Raw genomic sequence first — 17,767 nt, forward strand, 5'->3', positions numbered from 1 at the left:
GAGGAGGTCGCAGGTGCTTTCGGGGATGGAAGTTGCAGTTTATAAGAGTTATTTCACCAGGGACGATAACCTGAATCTCGCTATTGTTTTGCCTAATAAAACTAGTGAGGATTTTGAAAATGGAAAATTTTATTTTCAGAATATTTTAATATCAAATATATGATATTTAATTTTTAAAATTTGTGTTGAAATTAATAATATATTAAATTTGAAATTATATTAGTCTCATTATAAATGTAAATATTTTAATTTCATCTTGTAATTTTTTGCATCAAAATATTATGACATATTTTTTAAATATTTCATAATATTTATTTGGCCTATATCAAAATTATTTAAAATAATTAAATTATAATAATTCCATTAATTATCATAATTTATTATTAATTAATATTTTATTAAATGAAGTAAATAAGAAAATTAAAAACATTTTATAGAGATTTTCTGATGCAAATTGAAAATCTTTATGCAATCTTCGTAGCCACATAGGATACAATAGGGGATAGAAATGAATCATTTAGCCAATCTCATAGTGTGGAATAAAAGCTTGTTTTGGTGAGTTCTTTCTTTCTTTATTTGAATGCTTTCTTCTAATTTTGTTTTAAAAAGGATGCAATTTGACATTTTTAGATAATTATATCTTCTATTGCACAATCTTTCTCCGAAGGATTGATCTTGAAAATTTTCAACTCGATGCAATCTCTCTCTTATAATCAATTGTGGGGTTGAAGGTGTTAAAAATTTATAGCTTTCTTTCTCCTTCACATGTATCACTTCAGACTCTTGCTCCATATCAAAAAAGTTCTAAATGAATTACAATGTTAAGTTCATTTTTATTTAGATATTTCTATTAAGTTTATTTACGAAGAAATTACCCCCACAATTGCAATATGGTATTTCTCATCCTTCCTTAAAATAGCTTCGAGTGAATATAGTACGGATAGATCACAGTTTATTATTTCTTGCTTAGAGCCAAAAAATATATTTATGGGAGGCTAAATTAATTTTTTTAAATTTTCCTTCAACTTTTTACATCATAAATAACTTACAATTTATAACGTCTACTCTTCATATTCTAAAAAAATTGAATAATTACTTCATTATCAATACAATCAAAAATATCTTTCTCAATGTAAGCAAGCACTTATTATTCAAGCATTGATATCTAATTCTATTTCGCAGTTGATTTTTTATAATATTCATACTAGAAAATGCTCTTTCAATCCATACTATTGTAATTGGTAATACAAATGTTAATTCCTGTAGTCTAAAAATAAGAGGATATATAATATCTTTCCTACTTGAAGAAAGGATTGAAATCTCATTGCAAAAAAAAAAAAATCATAAAATCTCTAGGTTGAGGGAAAGTAAGTCGACTAGCATAAAGGCCAAAGCGATCTTCGTCAGACCGTCTAGGTCGAGGGAAAGAGCAAGCTCAACGACGCACGCAGAAGAGTAAATTGAAGTCTAATGTACTAATACACAAGATATCAAATGAAGATCTTTGTGTTTGTTTTTGACATAAACATTGCATCAACAATTAATTTATTTTTAGTTTATATATATTCTTTTAGTAGTTGGTTTCTTTCATTAGTTAGTTTATTTGTCATTTTTGTTTAAGGGTGGTGGTGCATGTGCCTCCCTTATATGAAGAAAGGATTTTATAAGAATAAATATCCTAGATCTTTCTAATTTCAAATAATAATTAGTGATGACTCATATCCAATTTTTTGCAAAAGAAATAATGGTTAAAAAGTAAAAATGATAAATTATATTCTAGATAATTATTGGGTAGTTCCGTATAACCCATATCTATTATCTAGATATAATTATCATATAAATGTTGCGATTTGATCTGTCAAGGAGGTAAAATATATTTACAAATGACATGATAAAATTTAAGTATCATTTTCACAATAGAATGCACCAAATAATTTTTATGACTTGCAACATTATCAATATGAAAGATGAGTATCTGCATCATAAGTATTATGGTTGATATTTGAATTTGATTTAAATAACATGTATTCATCATTGTGTAATTTACAATTACAGCACCGCAACCCCACAGTGCTCGTTGTATATTGAATCCAAAATTATTGTGGAACAGAGGCTTCAACGTCGCAAACATCATTCTGAGCATCATGCGCTCCAGACCCCAACGTCTCGATACTCAAAGGTATAGCACATATACTCAGTTCAAATAGAAATTCCATTTTTTTATATAGCAATCACAATTTTTATTTGTCTATTATTCTGTACTACTTCAAAAAAAAAAATTGTACCAGGAATTTACTTTTTACGATAGTTTTAAATTATTACATAGTCTACAACAATTTTATAATGAAAAAAAAAATTTTTGTTTCAAACGAAAGTTAGAAGCAAATATGATTAAAAAGGAATCGACAGCATAAACTAAAACTAATAAACATATATGTTCTAAGTTTTTTAATCGTAGGATATCACTAAGTCCTGTCATAATCGTCTTTGGGTTATAGACCGTCTGTATCTAGGGTTTTAGTTGAACTGGATATCACTAAGTCCTTTCCTAATCGTATTTGGTTGGGTTCTGAAAAGCTTGGATGTGTGCAAAATGTTGTAATGGAGGAATTTCCTGTTTTTTGTGGTGAATGTCGTTGCTTCGGCCATGAAGTGGGTGAATGTCGATCTAAAAATGATGCTTTAGATTCGTCTGTTTTAACCAAAACTGTATAACATAATGCTAAAACTATCTCCCCGTTTATTCTGGAATCGAATGTTGGGATTCAAAATGAATTGATTGTGCCTAATTTGGTGAATTCTGTTTTAACTAGGGATGAAACGGTCATGCCTAATGTTTGTGTTGCTATTTCTGAAATGGTTTCTAAGGACCTTTCTCCTAATGCTATGCCTTTCTTACCCTCTGGTTTGGAGAGTGCTTGTTTGGAGGGTTTGCCGAGTAATCCTTCGTTAATTTCTGCTAATCCGATAGAAACTGATATTGTAACCTCTTCTGTAAATCATGCGGTGGATTCTGGGTTGGTTCCGATGACTTCGACTCAGTTGATGTGTGGTGAGGCTGTGCAGGCTTGTGTTTTGATTGATTATTGTTGTATTTTGTTTAGCCCTGTGCTAGTTGAGCACGTTGAACCGATTCGGGTTTCTGTTCTCTCTGAGCGTTCGGTTGATGAAGGAAATTTGGTTGTTTCTCATAAGTTGGTGGAAGTTCCCGTGAATGAAATTGCTTCTCATTCGTTAATGCTTCAGGTGGGTGGTACGACTGGTGTGGATGTTAGATCACATGGTAATTGGTTGCACAATTCGTCGGAGTGTGATTCTGATTCTTATTCTTATTCTGATCCTGGAAATGAATTTAAAATGGTTCGTGATAGACCTATTTCTGGTAATTGCCGTGGTAAATTTTGGATAAGAGGTGGTCGAAGAAGATGATTCGGTATTTACAGTTGATCGGATTGTTTTTCGGTTCGAATGTTGGTTGCAGGGCAATGATGTGGTCGGGGCTCGTTTCCTCGTCGCCTACTTGTGGCAACCTCTATTGGATGGTCCTTGTGCAGTTTCGAGGTTTCTTGTAACCTCGGTCGACTACTGAGCCCCCGGGGTTTTTTGGATTTCTTGTTGCTTGTTCCCAGGGTTTTTTGTTTTGAGAGGCGGTCTTTTTTTTGTTTTTTATTTCCTTCCTTTTGCTGTTGTAACCGCTTTTTTATTTTGATTAATAGATATGTGTTTTATTTTTATTTTTTTAAAGTTTTTTAATCGTAGGACGGTTTATATACAGTTCAAATATCAATTTTTATTTTGGTTCACTAACAAGTAAGGCTTAGTTTGGAATGACTTTCTTTTTGCTTCTTAAAGTCGCTTTCTAGTTCAAAAAAATTAATTTTTGTACTAGAAAGCTGCTTTAAGAAACAATTAAAAAATTGTCCCAAAATAACCCTAAATCTATCCAGACAAATCATTGATTTTGGTGGGCCAACTTCAGCTGGAAATCACATGGCATAGTTAGCAAAATGAAATAAAAATAGTAGAGAAATATAAATAAATGAAGCAAAATAGTTGTTGTGCTGAATTTTATTTATTTCTTTCTTGTTTTATCCATCATATTGCCCAAGCAAGCAAGAATCTGAAGGCCGTAGTAATGTAATCATATTTTATTAGTGCGCACATGTCACATGGGACCTGATAAAGTCTCATTTAGTACTCTAATAGTGTATTCGATTCCCATCTTGCCGGTAGCAAAAAATAATGTTAGCAAGTGATGAATTTTTATTCAATTTGTGTGGTTTAAAATTAATATTAACTGTGGATCGAGCGGTGGCTCGTTGGTTTATAAAATAAATATCCCATGTGATTCATGTTCGATGTCCTCAATTACCCAAAATAATAAATAATAATAATAACTCTCAATTAATGCAAATCAATAAAATCCAAGTAATCTTACATTTTAAATCGGCAAGCAGTCGAATGGGTCTTAGGCTTCGTTTGTGACGGCTTTATTTCTGATTCTTAAAACAGTTTTCTATTATATAATTTTTAATTTTTATACTAAAAAGTTGTTTTAAGGAACAGTAAAAAAGCCGTCCCAAACAAAACCTTAATCTCTTAGGGGTTCTTTGGTTGGCAGAAAAATGAATGCATGGTAAGAATAACATAGAAAATTTTAAATTTTGAATGTTTAATTTAATGAAATGGGATATAACATAAAATTAGTGAATTCTTTTTTCACTTGCTAATTTATTTTTCATGCATTATAAACTCATCCAATTTTTGTGAATTTCTTTTTTCAATCATAAGATGACTTAGGCTTCGTTTATTTTTTTGATGCTTTTGTAAAAGACAGTTTTAAAAAACATATTAGTTCATAAAATGGTAGTTTTGTAACGGAGAAGCATATATAAAAAGCTCTTTCTCAAAACTGTAGAAAAATTGAAAAAAAAAAAGAGTATTGAGATAGCGTCGATTGACGAACCAAACAACAAAAAAAAAAAAAAAATTCTCTGCCGTTTTCCAAATATAGGAAAAGGCAAAAAAACGTGCTCAAACCAAAACTAATATCTCTTAATTGTCGCTTCTTCATACTTTTTGCCTCACCATGACTACTGTTGTCTTCGACTGCATTCCTTCTATTCGCTAGCCTCTTATCAAGCATCTGCCATAGTTCGGCTACTGCCAAACCTATGACATGTATGCCACCAGTGAGTAGCCAGCTATCGTCATGGATGGTCGCCAGGCCATACCAGTCGGCTTGTCACTGCCCAAATATGGTAGCCATCATAGATCACCGGCTATACACTATTATTTTTATTATTTATTAACTAGTATTTATATTTATTTTACTTTTGAGTTAAATTAGAAAAAGTTCTCCTTACATTCTTTTTACTTTAAAGTTATATTATTAATATTATTCGGCAATATTCTAATATCTGGTTTCCTTTAAAATAATAAATTATAAATGCCATCTTTCTACGTTTGTCTTCAATTCATGTAACATTATGTGAAGTCAAGTAGGGATCCATAGTATTAATGCTCCTTGACAACAGAAAAAAATTTATTGTTGACCACTCAACATTTATATCATTTTCTAATAAATCATATGAATCCATCCTCTAAGTATATATTTATTTATATATATATATAGTATTTATATTTATTATATTGTTATTATTTTATATTCATTGAATAATCTCTTATTGTGTGTTTAATCAATTAATTAATTTGATATGAAAAATATTCATATTTTTTTATATCCTATATATTTTTTAAACTAAAAAATATTTTATATTTTAAATATCATATATATTTTCTATATTATTAGACTGTAAGGTTATATGATAAATTAATATTCTAATATAAAAATAATAAATACGTGGGATTATACTTTGCTTTTTAATATTGAAATACTTATTGACTATAAGAATTTATACAAACACTTGAACAATTCATTTAATTTTATGATTGATTGTCTATAATTTTAATATTTTATTAAGGACTAATTTTATTTTAAATAATTCAACATAGAAATATAAAATTAAATTAAGATCCACTAGTGCCCCCATCCCCCTCCCATGAAAAAAAAATATTATTATTATTATTATTACTTTTTATTAAGATAAAATTATAGTTATTTATCTTTATTCTTTTATTTAATCCCTTGTAAATATAATTTTTATATAATCAAAATTTTATCATGCATGATTAATTAAAAATTTTAGAATTTATTTAATAACAATTCGATCATGCCATATAAGTTGAAATTGTTAATATCATAAAAAATTGACTACCAAATAGAATTAGAGTTGAATATATATAAATGATTTTTTAATTATTTATTCTGAAAAATAAATATTTGATTATATTAATAATAAAACAATCATTTAATTCTTTCATATTACGAAAATTATGCATTATAAATTGTGTTTTTTAGTATCTTATATTTTTTCTTTTTAAAATAATAAGTTTAAGTGAAATTATTTTTAAAACTGTTAATGCTGACTGAAGCATAAATAATAAAAAAAAAATTGAAGGAATACTTAAAAATTTTAAATCATGTAAATTTTAAATTATGTCTTCAGTTGAAAATTTCTGACTCTACCGGTGCTTACTTGACTGAGTTCATGCACAGTTCTACCCACAAGTCTTAATTATATAAATATATATATCGTTGCCTCCTGTCTCAATGGGACTTTGCAGTGAAGGGTTGAACTACACCCAAAACACTAGAAGCATGGGAAGGTCAAGCTGTTTCTTCTTCTTCTTCTTAATCTTGGTCTTCTTTGCCTTCTTTTCAGCACTTGTAACTGCTTCCGAGGTTCTTTCTGATCTCACCAACCCCAGATTTCGGTATTTTTTGTTGCTTTGACTTAACAATTTCTGACTGTGTTGTATCAGCGGATGGTTGATGGGGAGCTAAGCATAAATTTGGTTGTATATAAGGTAATGACTAGAGAAAGTTAGTAGAATTCCTCCATTTCTGATTTATGTGTGGTAAAGCTTTGTTAATGTTCTAAGTTCTAACTTTCTTATACTTATATCTTGTTACTTTACATACAGCACAAGCACAAACATTCGGGTTTCAGCGCAGCAGGTTTGTCCATAGTCTTCTTCTTCTTTTTTTTCTTCTAGTTTTTTATCTGAGAAAAGCAGTTCCTTCTTCAGCTTTGTCCATACTTTAAGGTAGCTTTCTGACTGCAATTTATCTACTTAATTTATATAAAGAAGAAACCAAAATCAAATCAGCCCTATACCTTTTTCAAGAAAGGGAGAGATTATTCTGTGCGGACACCGGACGGAAAGAACCGTCCGGTTTTGTCTCCGTGAACAATAAAATGTTGCAAAACCATAGACAACATCATATGTTTTAGTGTTCACAGAAACAAATCAGACGGTTCTCCCCGTCTGGCGTCTGTGCATTCATCCAAAAAAGAATATAGATGTATCAAGAAATACTGAGTCATTATGACCACTCTTCTCAAATTCCTATTGGGCTTAAAATACAGTTGAACCTTCATTCATTTTTTTCTCAGAGACAATTATGGCTCATTTGGTTGTTTGGAGTTAGAAAAACATCATGAAGTTTGTTAAATTTATCATTTAATTGAATATAATTACTTAAATAACATCATTGATTTCAAACTTTATAAATCTTCTTAAAACTACCTTAAAAATAATAATTTAATTTTTATATTTAAATTAGTGAAAATTAACAAGATTATCTATCTATTTTTTTTAAATATATCTTCTATTTACGGAAAGTCAAATGAGCCCTCTAATGAATGCTTGAGTTATAACTTTGCTTCTCATTAATTAGGAAAAAGAAAACTTCCATTGATAACTGATAAAGCTTATTGTTGATAATTGTTAATAGGTACTCCCTGTATGTCTTTATTTATGCATGTATTGTTGAGGCCGGTTTTTTTCTGAACCTTGGCCATTGTTATTTTGATTTGTATTCATAGAGACTCAGTTTCAGAACTCATAATATTACTTATTTTAATGCATGATTTAATACTTTTATTTTCACACTCAAAATCCTTGAAACAACAGCAATAAGTGTTTATCCCACTACTTGATGTTGGCTACACGATTTTTTTTTTTTCAGTGTCCTATTAAGAATCAAATTCTAACTTAAATTTAATCAAATTTTTTAAGGTTTACCTCTATCTTTTTTAGCATAAGCTGGATCTAAAATATATACTTTGCTAACAAGGGAAAACGGACATTTTGTGTGATCAAATTATCTAAGGCAACTATTTCTAACCTTATCTGCCACTAGAGCTACGTACTCCAACCTTTTCACATAGATATTTTTTTTCGCATTCCGCCTCTACGACGTCTACGTACCAATGCACACATCCACTTAAGCATTTTCATCTTGTAACGCTTAATTTTATACTTCTCTATTAATTGCCAACATCCTAGGCTATAAAGGATTGCTGGTCTCGCCACCACCTTATAAACTTTTCCCTAAATTTGAGGAGTACTTTTTAATCGCACAAAAAATCCGGCATATTATATTATATATTCCACTTCAACCATCCAACTTAAATTCTACTAATAATATACACATCTATTTCACCATTGCATGCTTTGAACAATAGATTCAAGAGATATAAAATGTACACTTTTTTTAATGACTTGATCAACCAATATCATAATTCCACCACCAGATTCAACACTACTTAAATTACACTCCATATCTTTAATTTTAGATCCACTCAAACGAAAATCTTTAAACCCGGTGAAAATAAAATTATAATTTTCTAAAACTGATTTTCAAATTTCGAGCGACCAAATTATTGCAAAGTTAATAATGACTGAGACCCTGACTTTCCCACAGAACTTGCATAAATAGCATGACTGTTGACATACAGTATTCATTTAAATGTGAATTTGACCCCCCAAAAAAAAATCTTATACAGAAAATTCATATATTCTAATAAAAAAATCGAAATAATAAACAATATTCACGCATTGATAAATTTATGTGGTCTATAGAGTGCCCAGGTGCATGCCAGTACAGATGCTCGAAGACAGCTTACAAGAAGCCCTGCATGTTCTTCTGCCAGAAATGCTGCTTCAAATGCAGATGCGTTCCTCCTGGCACATATGCCCATAAGGAGGTCTGCCCTTGCTACAACAATTGGAAGACTCAGAGGGGAGGCCCAAAATGCCCTTGATTAATCTCCTAATTAATCTCCCAGATGCTTAAATGCTTGATTAAGAAGATGGTTTCTGTATCCTAATAACTAATTATAGTCATTTTCTCTAATCATTAGAAACATATCAGTGCTTATGTATTCAGTTCACGTAAGTTTCTTCCAGAACTTTTTTATGAGAAGTCAGCTGTTAAGAAAATATAGTTGGGTGTTAATTTAGGCTTCGTTTGTGATGACTTTTTTATTGCTTTCTAAAACGAAGTTTTAGCACAAATTTTTTTTTATTTTTGTATTAAAACTCCGTTTTAGAAAGCAATAAAAAAGCCGTCCCAAACGAAGCCTTAGGTTTCGTTTGAGATGACGTTCTTACTGTTTTTTAAAGCAGCTTTTTAGTATAAAAATTTATGCTAGAAAGTTGTTTTAAGAAAGCAATAAAAAAGACGTCCCAAATGAAACCTTAATCCTTTGCATGGAGATTTGTGGAAAATTATAATGCTGGCTAGTTTAAAGTGTTTGGGGTAATAAGTGCTTCTATTTAGTTTTGAAACGGGAAAAAAAAATCTTCTAAATTGAATATGATGGGTATTGATTCAAACGGTTTAGTATGATTTTAACAATTGGTTTTGGTTTTGTATGAATTTGTTCTTTTTTTATTAGTTTCGGTTTAGTTTCTGCTGCTTGAAAATCAAACTGACCTGAAAATGTTAAAAAGGGGCAAAATAGAAAAAAAATTGAGTTGGTTTTATATTCCCATTAACTACAACAGTAAGTTAAGAAGCATACATACAAATGCAAGTTGATTCCATCAAGAAAGAATCTGATATGATAGATTCAACCCTAATTTACAGATATCAACAATTTAGATTGGTTTGAAGGTATTGGAAGTTGTAAGAGGAAAGGATGGGCGATGGCTTCGTTTGGGACAGCTATAGTTTTTTAGAAAGTAGGAAATGATTCTCCCATCAGCAATCAAAAAATTTTTTTTTTTTTTTTCATGGTAACTTCATGAATCTCACGTACAGCTCAACGCTAGTGCCTCCAAGTGGCTGAAGATGAATTTCAAAACCAGCTTTAGCGAAGTGAGTTCCATTAATGATTTTGTTTTGCATGAACTCACTCGCTTTAATAGCTCATATTTTTAGATTCATACTTTTGTATAGGGGTGTAAGTGAGTCGAGCTGGCTCCAATTAAACTCATTAACGAGCTTACAAGGCGAGCTTATCAAGAAATGAGTTTGACCTATACATGAGCTTGACTTAGCTCGTAAGCTTGTCGAGCTGCTCATTTGAATTAAAATGTATTTTATAATTAAATTCATAATAAAATAATAAATACATCTAAATATTTTTAATAATTTATCAAGTCAATTTTGACCTTTCCAAATAACCTCAAGCTTAATATTTTTTTTAATATTTGAGCTAAATAAATGAGCACAAATTTAAACTTATTAAAAATTAAATGAGCTTAATTTGATTAGACAGATACTCTACTTATTCATTTACCTCACTACTTTAATACTTTAAAATTCATAATTTCATACTATTATTTATGTCTGAAGAGGAACTTATACATAAATAATGTTCTCATCTTTGAAAAATCATTGGATCCCAACCTCCTTAGCCACCAGCTTGTTATGCTTACATATATTTTTGAAGAGATTTCTAGGAATCATTTTATCATATGAGTGCTGAACACAAAAGATTTCATGAAAGAAGAAAGAAAGTAAAATCTGAGCAAAGTTCTATATGGGATCTTGGTTGGGTACTCATTGGGTATACACGCTTCATGGGTGGGCTTTGTCCACCCGCGCCCACCCATAGCGACTTTTGGGATGTCGTAACCACCAATATCCACCCACTTTTCATGTTTTTTGAACGCAAGCTGCCACGGATTGATGACCTTGAGGCTTGTTACCCTTTGCTTTGAGTGCAAACTTTCAAGCCGCATAACAAAATTTATCGAGGTCACAACGTAGTTCAGTGTTGCGCGCTGCATAGTGAGGATTGCGGTAATATATAACATACGTGATTAGCAATGTAAATCATTTTATCCCCCGATATTAAGTACTCATCCAAAAGGTCATGGGCGTACTCATACCCATGATATGGGTGCTCAATGCAGGGCTCTATTCTCTAACAAGGCTTAGTTATGAAAGTTTCTGATAATAATAAAAGCAGATAATGTTCCGCTGAATTTACTTCATAGAAGGCTCTGAAATTTAAGGTACAACCGTTCTCTGTAGAGGCTACGATGCCCATATCTGTTGTGAGCATAACAACAAAAGAAAAATTAGAAAATTTTGGATGAGAAAACACCTTTGAGTAACATCTTATGTTGAACTGTGATAATTAGGGACATAAATCCTATTAAGAATTCATTATAAAAATTTCTATGAGAAACTTTTCATATCTATCGTAAGAACACAAATCTGGATAAAAAAAAAATTCTATGAGAAGTTTACTGTGGGAGGTTTCTTACAGAATTTATGCTCTTCATCATAGATCACTAAGGCCATCTTTGACTTCACTTTTCTTTTATTTTTTTTAAGGAGCATAAGAGAAACATTATTTCGAAAAATAAATAACTCTTTAAACCAATTGAATAATACTTACAAAATTATCGCATTTGGTTTCTATGTTTGTTATACAAGTCTAATTCATAAATGCTATTTAATATAATGGATATTTGTAGTCATTTTTTTAATTATTTGACCCCGAGCTCCATAAGTTCTAATATAGGATTTCAGTATACATTGAAGAATATTTCAAGATCAACAAAATCTCCTTAGGAAAATGGTTTTTGGGAGCATTTCTCACCAATTACACCCTATTAAGCAAGATCAAAACAAATGGATTGAGAAGGGCTCGATGGAGAGCTTACAAAAAAAAAAAAAAAAACTCGATGGAGAGAAAAAAAAAAAAAAAAAAATACATATTTGGTGAAAAATACTTGCGAGGTGATTGTGCTCATGCTATAAAGAGGAGGAGAAATATAGGTTGACTGGGAGAGTGGGTAGCAGATTTGGGCTACATGGCAAGCTAGCAAATAAGCACCAAAGAGGAAAGTCATGAAATATATGTGGAGGGAATGGGTGGCAATCAATCAAACAATAACATTGAAGAAGCTGGAAATGGGTTGTAAAGCAAAAGGGATAAGAGAAAGATGGAGAAATAACGAGAGGTGATATTGAGTCAAATGAAATTAGGACAGTCCAAAAAAATGTTTACTAATAATTTATAAATGATCACAAAATCTATCGAAAATGTACAATAATGTAGTTGTATATGTTGAATATGAGGAAGGGGGTTAATTAATAATTAAAGGTCATATCTTCAAATCTACCATTTGGTTGAACTAACCCATTACTTTGAGATCTTCATGGAATTTCTTGATACTTTTGTCAATTTGGATTAATTTTTTAAGGACCTCGTTAGTTGCCCCACTTATTACTTTGGAATTATCAATGTGAGTTTCATTAACAATGTTGTATGGTTGATATTATAGTACTAGTTTCTAATAGGAAGATTCAATTGAAAAAGAGAATCCATCAGATATTATGATTTTTGTTGGACTTCTTCATTCACAAAATTTGAGACTTCAACGGATGTCTTCTTAAGGTCGTGAGTCAATTCTATCCTTTTGTTATAATGATTATTTTTCATATATCATAAAAAAAATTATCTTGATCGGGCATGAATCTCGAGGCAAAATCAAGTTGGAAACTTCCAAAATTAAAAATGGGCCCATCAGAACTCCAATTTCAACAAACTTATAGTCAAACTGAACGTCTCGGAAATACGAACTCATCGACATCAAATTCGACTCAATCCGAGCCCAAATGAGTCCTAATCAAAGACCCAAAGCACATTTGAAAGGTTCAAACCATAATCTGAATTATCAAACGGTTTTCAAACGTGACATGCTTATAGGCGAATCAAGCGGCTCGACGAGACGAATCCAACGAGCCCAAGATCACTAAATTATGATATCATGAATGCATTCAAATACTATTAAACAATCCATGATCAAGGGGATCAATATCGACCGTCCATTCAAACCACTCCCATTGAGAAGAACCAAGGGAGAAAAAGGAGGAGGAAGGGGAGAAAGAAAAGAAGAGCTCTGAGGCTGAAGCACCACCCCCGCGCCAATGCCGAAGAACTTTCGATCATCGACGAACTTCCACCCTTCCACTAATCACCGTCATAGTTCTTCCAGGCCATCGCCGAAATTCTTCTTGGCCACCGCTGTACTTCTGTCTGTCCGTTGACCACCGCCGGAGTTCTTCCCGGCCACAGCAAGACTTCCGTACATTTGCCGATCAACCGTCAAAGTTCTTCCCGGCCACCACTGGAGTTCTTTCCGGCCACCACCGGACTTCTACCGGTCCCCTGGCCACCGCCAGAGTTCTTCATGACTACCGATAAACTTCCACCAGCCTGTAGACCTTCGCCGACCACTGTTGAACTTCTATTGGTCTGCCGATCACCTCCGGAGTTTCTTCTCGACCACCAATGGACTTCGGCCAGTCCAACCACCACCGCTGGAGTTCTTCCCAACCATCGTTATACTTCCGTCCATCCGCCAATTACAGTCCTTCTGACAATCGTCACCTGTCGACTATGGTCATCCTGGCCTCCATCGCCTGTCAATTACGATCATTCTGACCATCGTCATTGGCCGACTATGATCCTCCCGACCTCCATCGCCTGCCGACTACGGTCTTTTCGACCATCATCATCCAACTACGGTCCTTCTGATCTACATCGCTCGCCGATTATAGTCTTGCCGCCCAAACAATCATATCAATATCGATTCTTCCACCTTCTACTATATTATGCACTCTATATGATGTATATCTGATATTTCGAGCCAATATCTTCCTCATAAGGAAGGGTCTCATTTGCAATCGACTGCAAATAATAGTGGATTCATTCAAATTGGGCTAGGCCTCATGATTTTTAAGGAGTTTCCACGTAAAAAACTCTGGTGTCTCTTATAAATGCTACACCCTCTCCTTTCATATGTTTGTGTGTTAGATATTCGTACAATGTTAAGACGTTAAACTATATATTTCTCTACCGCCACGAATATTTCAGGACACAACAATTTTTATTATATGCCTGACCAAATCTAACATTATATGATTACATAACGATAAATGTTGATTCTTTATTGAAGAAGTGCTGAGCACCCTTACATTACTCTGTTTTTCAAGAAATCAACAGTCGAAATAATTCCAAAGGGAGAAAGCTTCCAAGAATTCTTATAGAAATGAGGCAAGGAATTGAAAAAAGAAAATCTTTTTGCAATAAAAATTCTTCATTGTGCTCAATCATAATTCACAGTAGGGGCTTTATATCCTTTCACAAACAATTTTGGATCCAATAGAGAGATCACCTTATTTGAATTAAATACCACGTGTAATATGAGAAGTAAATATAGTAGATAAAAGACACATAATAGTTAATGTGAAAATTTAAAAAAGAAAAAAAAATCATTAAGCCTAACCTAGCTGAAATGATTAGTAGTAGTTTTAAAATTCAAATGAACGACCTTCCATCAACTTGAAGAAGGCATCAGTACAAACTACAAAGTGATAGTATATTATTTTTTATATTTTTAGTGATTGTAAAATAAGAAAGTCGATAAGTAAATGCGAGTGATCAAGTTAGTCTTTTTTAAGATGTGAAGGCAGCATGACCTTGTGGGAACAAGTACAAAAACACGGTCATGATGATGACAGAGGATTGTCATGTTGGTTATCCTACTTGCTATAAATGAAAGTAGCATAACTATGAGGAAGTGGGAAAGGTGATTTTAGAAGGTTGTGAAGGACACTAAAATGGGTGAATTAAACCATCCTTGAATGTGAAGTTGACATAACTTGAAGGAAGCGATTGAGCTAGTACATGAAGATTATATTAAAGATGGTATGATTAGTTCTTCTGTGAAGGTTAATAAGGTTTCAAAATGTTGTGGTAGATTTCAATGAAGGATGATTAAGGCTTTCCCTCGCTTAAAATTAGAGTGCTAAACAACCCAAATTTGGCATACGATTGAGGATGACCAACAAAATCCCTCCTAAAAGAAGTAAGACTTGTATCACCCAAATTTATCAAATAATTGTGTGTGGTAGAGACTATCTATCTTCTAAAGAAAAAGAAAAAAAACTAAATGACCTAAATTTGATAGTGATGAGGTTATATAGTGTATCTCCTAAAAGAAGGGTAGACTATATCAAATGTAAATTATTGTTTATGTTATGGGCACTTAGATTTTCTAGTGGAATTGACAAAAAATTTCTCCTAGGGTTACATCTTCATTAATGCATTAATTGATATTTGGATAAAGATAAACATTAAGAATGCTTCATATGTCAAATATATTTGAAGTTGATAGTTATTCATTTTTACCGCATAATCATTAGATGATTTATCATGCCAGCATTAAAGGAAGTAGATATCTTGGTGTAAGAGGTTGTTATTTCATTTCTTTTAGTTGTGAGTGTAAGTGATAACCTTACAACTAAAGTGAAGCCTAAAAAGAGGAGCTAGGAAATCATCTTAAGCCTTTAATGGATAGTTTAGGGTTTAGAGATGAAGCCTAAAAAGGGATGATCTCTAATAATTTTGCATAAAATTTAATATTTTTAATAACTATATAGTTACTTACATCATATATGCAATAAGTTTCATTGAACATTGCAAAGGATCTTAAATATTGCATAATGTTACATTAGAATAATATTATGAAATAATAGATTTCATTGAAGAATATTTAGAAAATAGTCTTGATAATATTTGGGCTAAGATCATATGCTTGTAACTTCTACCAAGGCTCTCTAGTTTATACAAGCCAAGAAGGATGAATATTACACATTTTTAAAAATATCATAGTATTGTTATCTTAATGCTTAATTGATGATATAAGCATTTGTTAAGAAGTTAAGTTGTCCAATAAAATTGTGAGGCTTAGTCTACTATACGACAAGTTGGGCCAAAGTTTATATTACCTACATGTATGTGTCAAGTCATTATAATTACTATCATAGCAATACCTCCTATGTTATGATATATGATTTAAGGGAAAATCAAGCATGAACTGGTGGACATATGACACCTTGATTAAAACATTATTGAGCAATATAAGTAAGAGATTAAAACAACTATTCCAAGACATCTTTGGTGTAATGAGTGAAGTTTTAATGAGAACTCTCTAGTTAAGCTTGCTCATAACATAGCATTTCTAGGATGTATGATCTCTAAGAAGTAAAAATAACGAGGTTCAATCTTGTGTGAACTAAATAATAACTCATATAATATATGTTGGTTCATTGCAACAAAGTTTCCAAATTGAATTTGAGGACCTCCAATTAGGTGTTTTTGACATTGCTTAAGTCTAAGAGGAGTTAACTTAATTGCTTCATATTTTTATTAGCTATTGGTGACATATACTAATGAAGTGATGTGAATGTGTATTTGGCTAATGAGCGAGCATGTGTTATTGGTAAGATTTTAGGTGAAATGTTGGTTTAAGAAATGATACTACAAAAAATAGGACGACCATTATGATCAGTTATGGAATGGAGAACGAGACTATGATATAAGCCTTGAAGGAGCAATCATAGGACAAGCAAAATTGCTTCACAGGCATGTAGATGATGCTTGAATTGTAATTGAGTTTGCAACATGAATCTCTAGGTGATGTTTAGGACACAATGTAATGAAACATATTTCGAGGCGATGAATGTAATACAAGTAGGTCTGTAGCATAAGCAAAGTTGTAATACAAGTCTAGAGTCAACGTTAATAAAGTAAGAAAGATTACGTGCACAAGTTTAGAGGTGATAATTCAGGTGCAAGCAATGTTATGATCCATGCCTAATGAGAAGTGATGTAACTTTATGTTAGCGAAGCATACAGCTTTATGACAATGAAAGATGCAACTTTATAGTAGTGATGTAGGTGACTTGTGTTCATGAATGATAGGAGTTTATATTAACACAACACATGATGGGATTGTGAAGGAATAATTCAACCATAATTAAAGGTCTGCAGATATCTTATCTCAATGCTCGCGAGAAGAACCTTTTAGGGTGTTCACCCAATCAGCCATCTCTATTCCACTGAAAGGAGCTATCTTACAAAAGAGAGAAAAGGGCTGAACCCAGTCCATCCTGTTCACTTTTGTACTACATACTTATGCTCATTTGGCTTTTATTTTGGATGAATGAATGATAATTTTTATTATAAATTTATGATATTTTGAGTTTGTATAATCACTAGAATAAAGTAGTTTGTTGTTTAATATCTCTTAGGTCAAGATGACATTTATGTCCAGCATGGAAAACGTGCTCAATCAAATATAAATTTTTGAATACACTAAAAATATCTTGAAATAATATTTATAAATATTTAGCGCAGGTCCATCAGATAGAACATCACATAGAAGATGAGACGCGCTTACATGTTGGAAATTTTAAGAAGGTTAAACCTTTTGAGCTCGTATTTGAGCTAAAATTCAAAAGAGATATCAAATTATTAAAAAAAAAATCATTTGAATGTTGGTAGAGAAAAAATTTGAACTATTAGGGTATATATATATATATATA

The 17,767-nt window shown here is 31.8% G+C and overlaps 1 protein-coding gene across 1 annotated transcript; it reads left to right on the forward strand.

The window, feature by feature from the left end:
- The first annotated feature begins 6,698 nt into the window (after positions 1–6,698).
- Positions 6,699–9,231, forward strand: LOC110107179 (gibberellin-regulated protein 6). Its single transcript, XM_020837366.2, has 4 exons — positions 6,699–6,805; positions 6,886–6,930; positions 7,048–7,081; positions 8,992–9,231. The coding sequence occupies exons 1-4, from the start codon at positions 6,722–6,724 to the stop codon at positions 9,171–9,173; spliced, it is 345 nt and encodes a 114-aa protein (XP_020693025.2). The 5' UTR covers positions 6,699–6,721; the 3' UTR covers positions 9,174–9,231.
- The last annotated feature ends 8,536 nt before the right edge of the window (positions 9,232–17,767 follow it).

This window comes from Dendrobium catenatum, unplaced genomic scaffold, assembly GCF_001605985.2.
Source record: "Dendrobium catenatum unplaced genomic scaffold, ASM160598v2 fragScaff_scaffold_1189, whole genome shotgun sequence".
Taxonomy (NCBI): Eukaryota; Viridiplantae; Streptophyta; class Magnoliopsida; order Asparagales; family Orchidaceae; genus Dendrobium; species Dendrobium catenatum.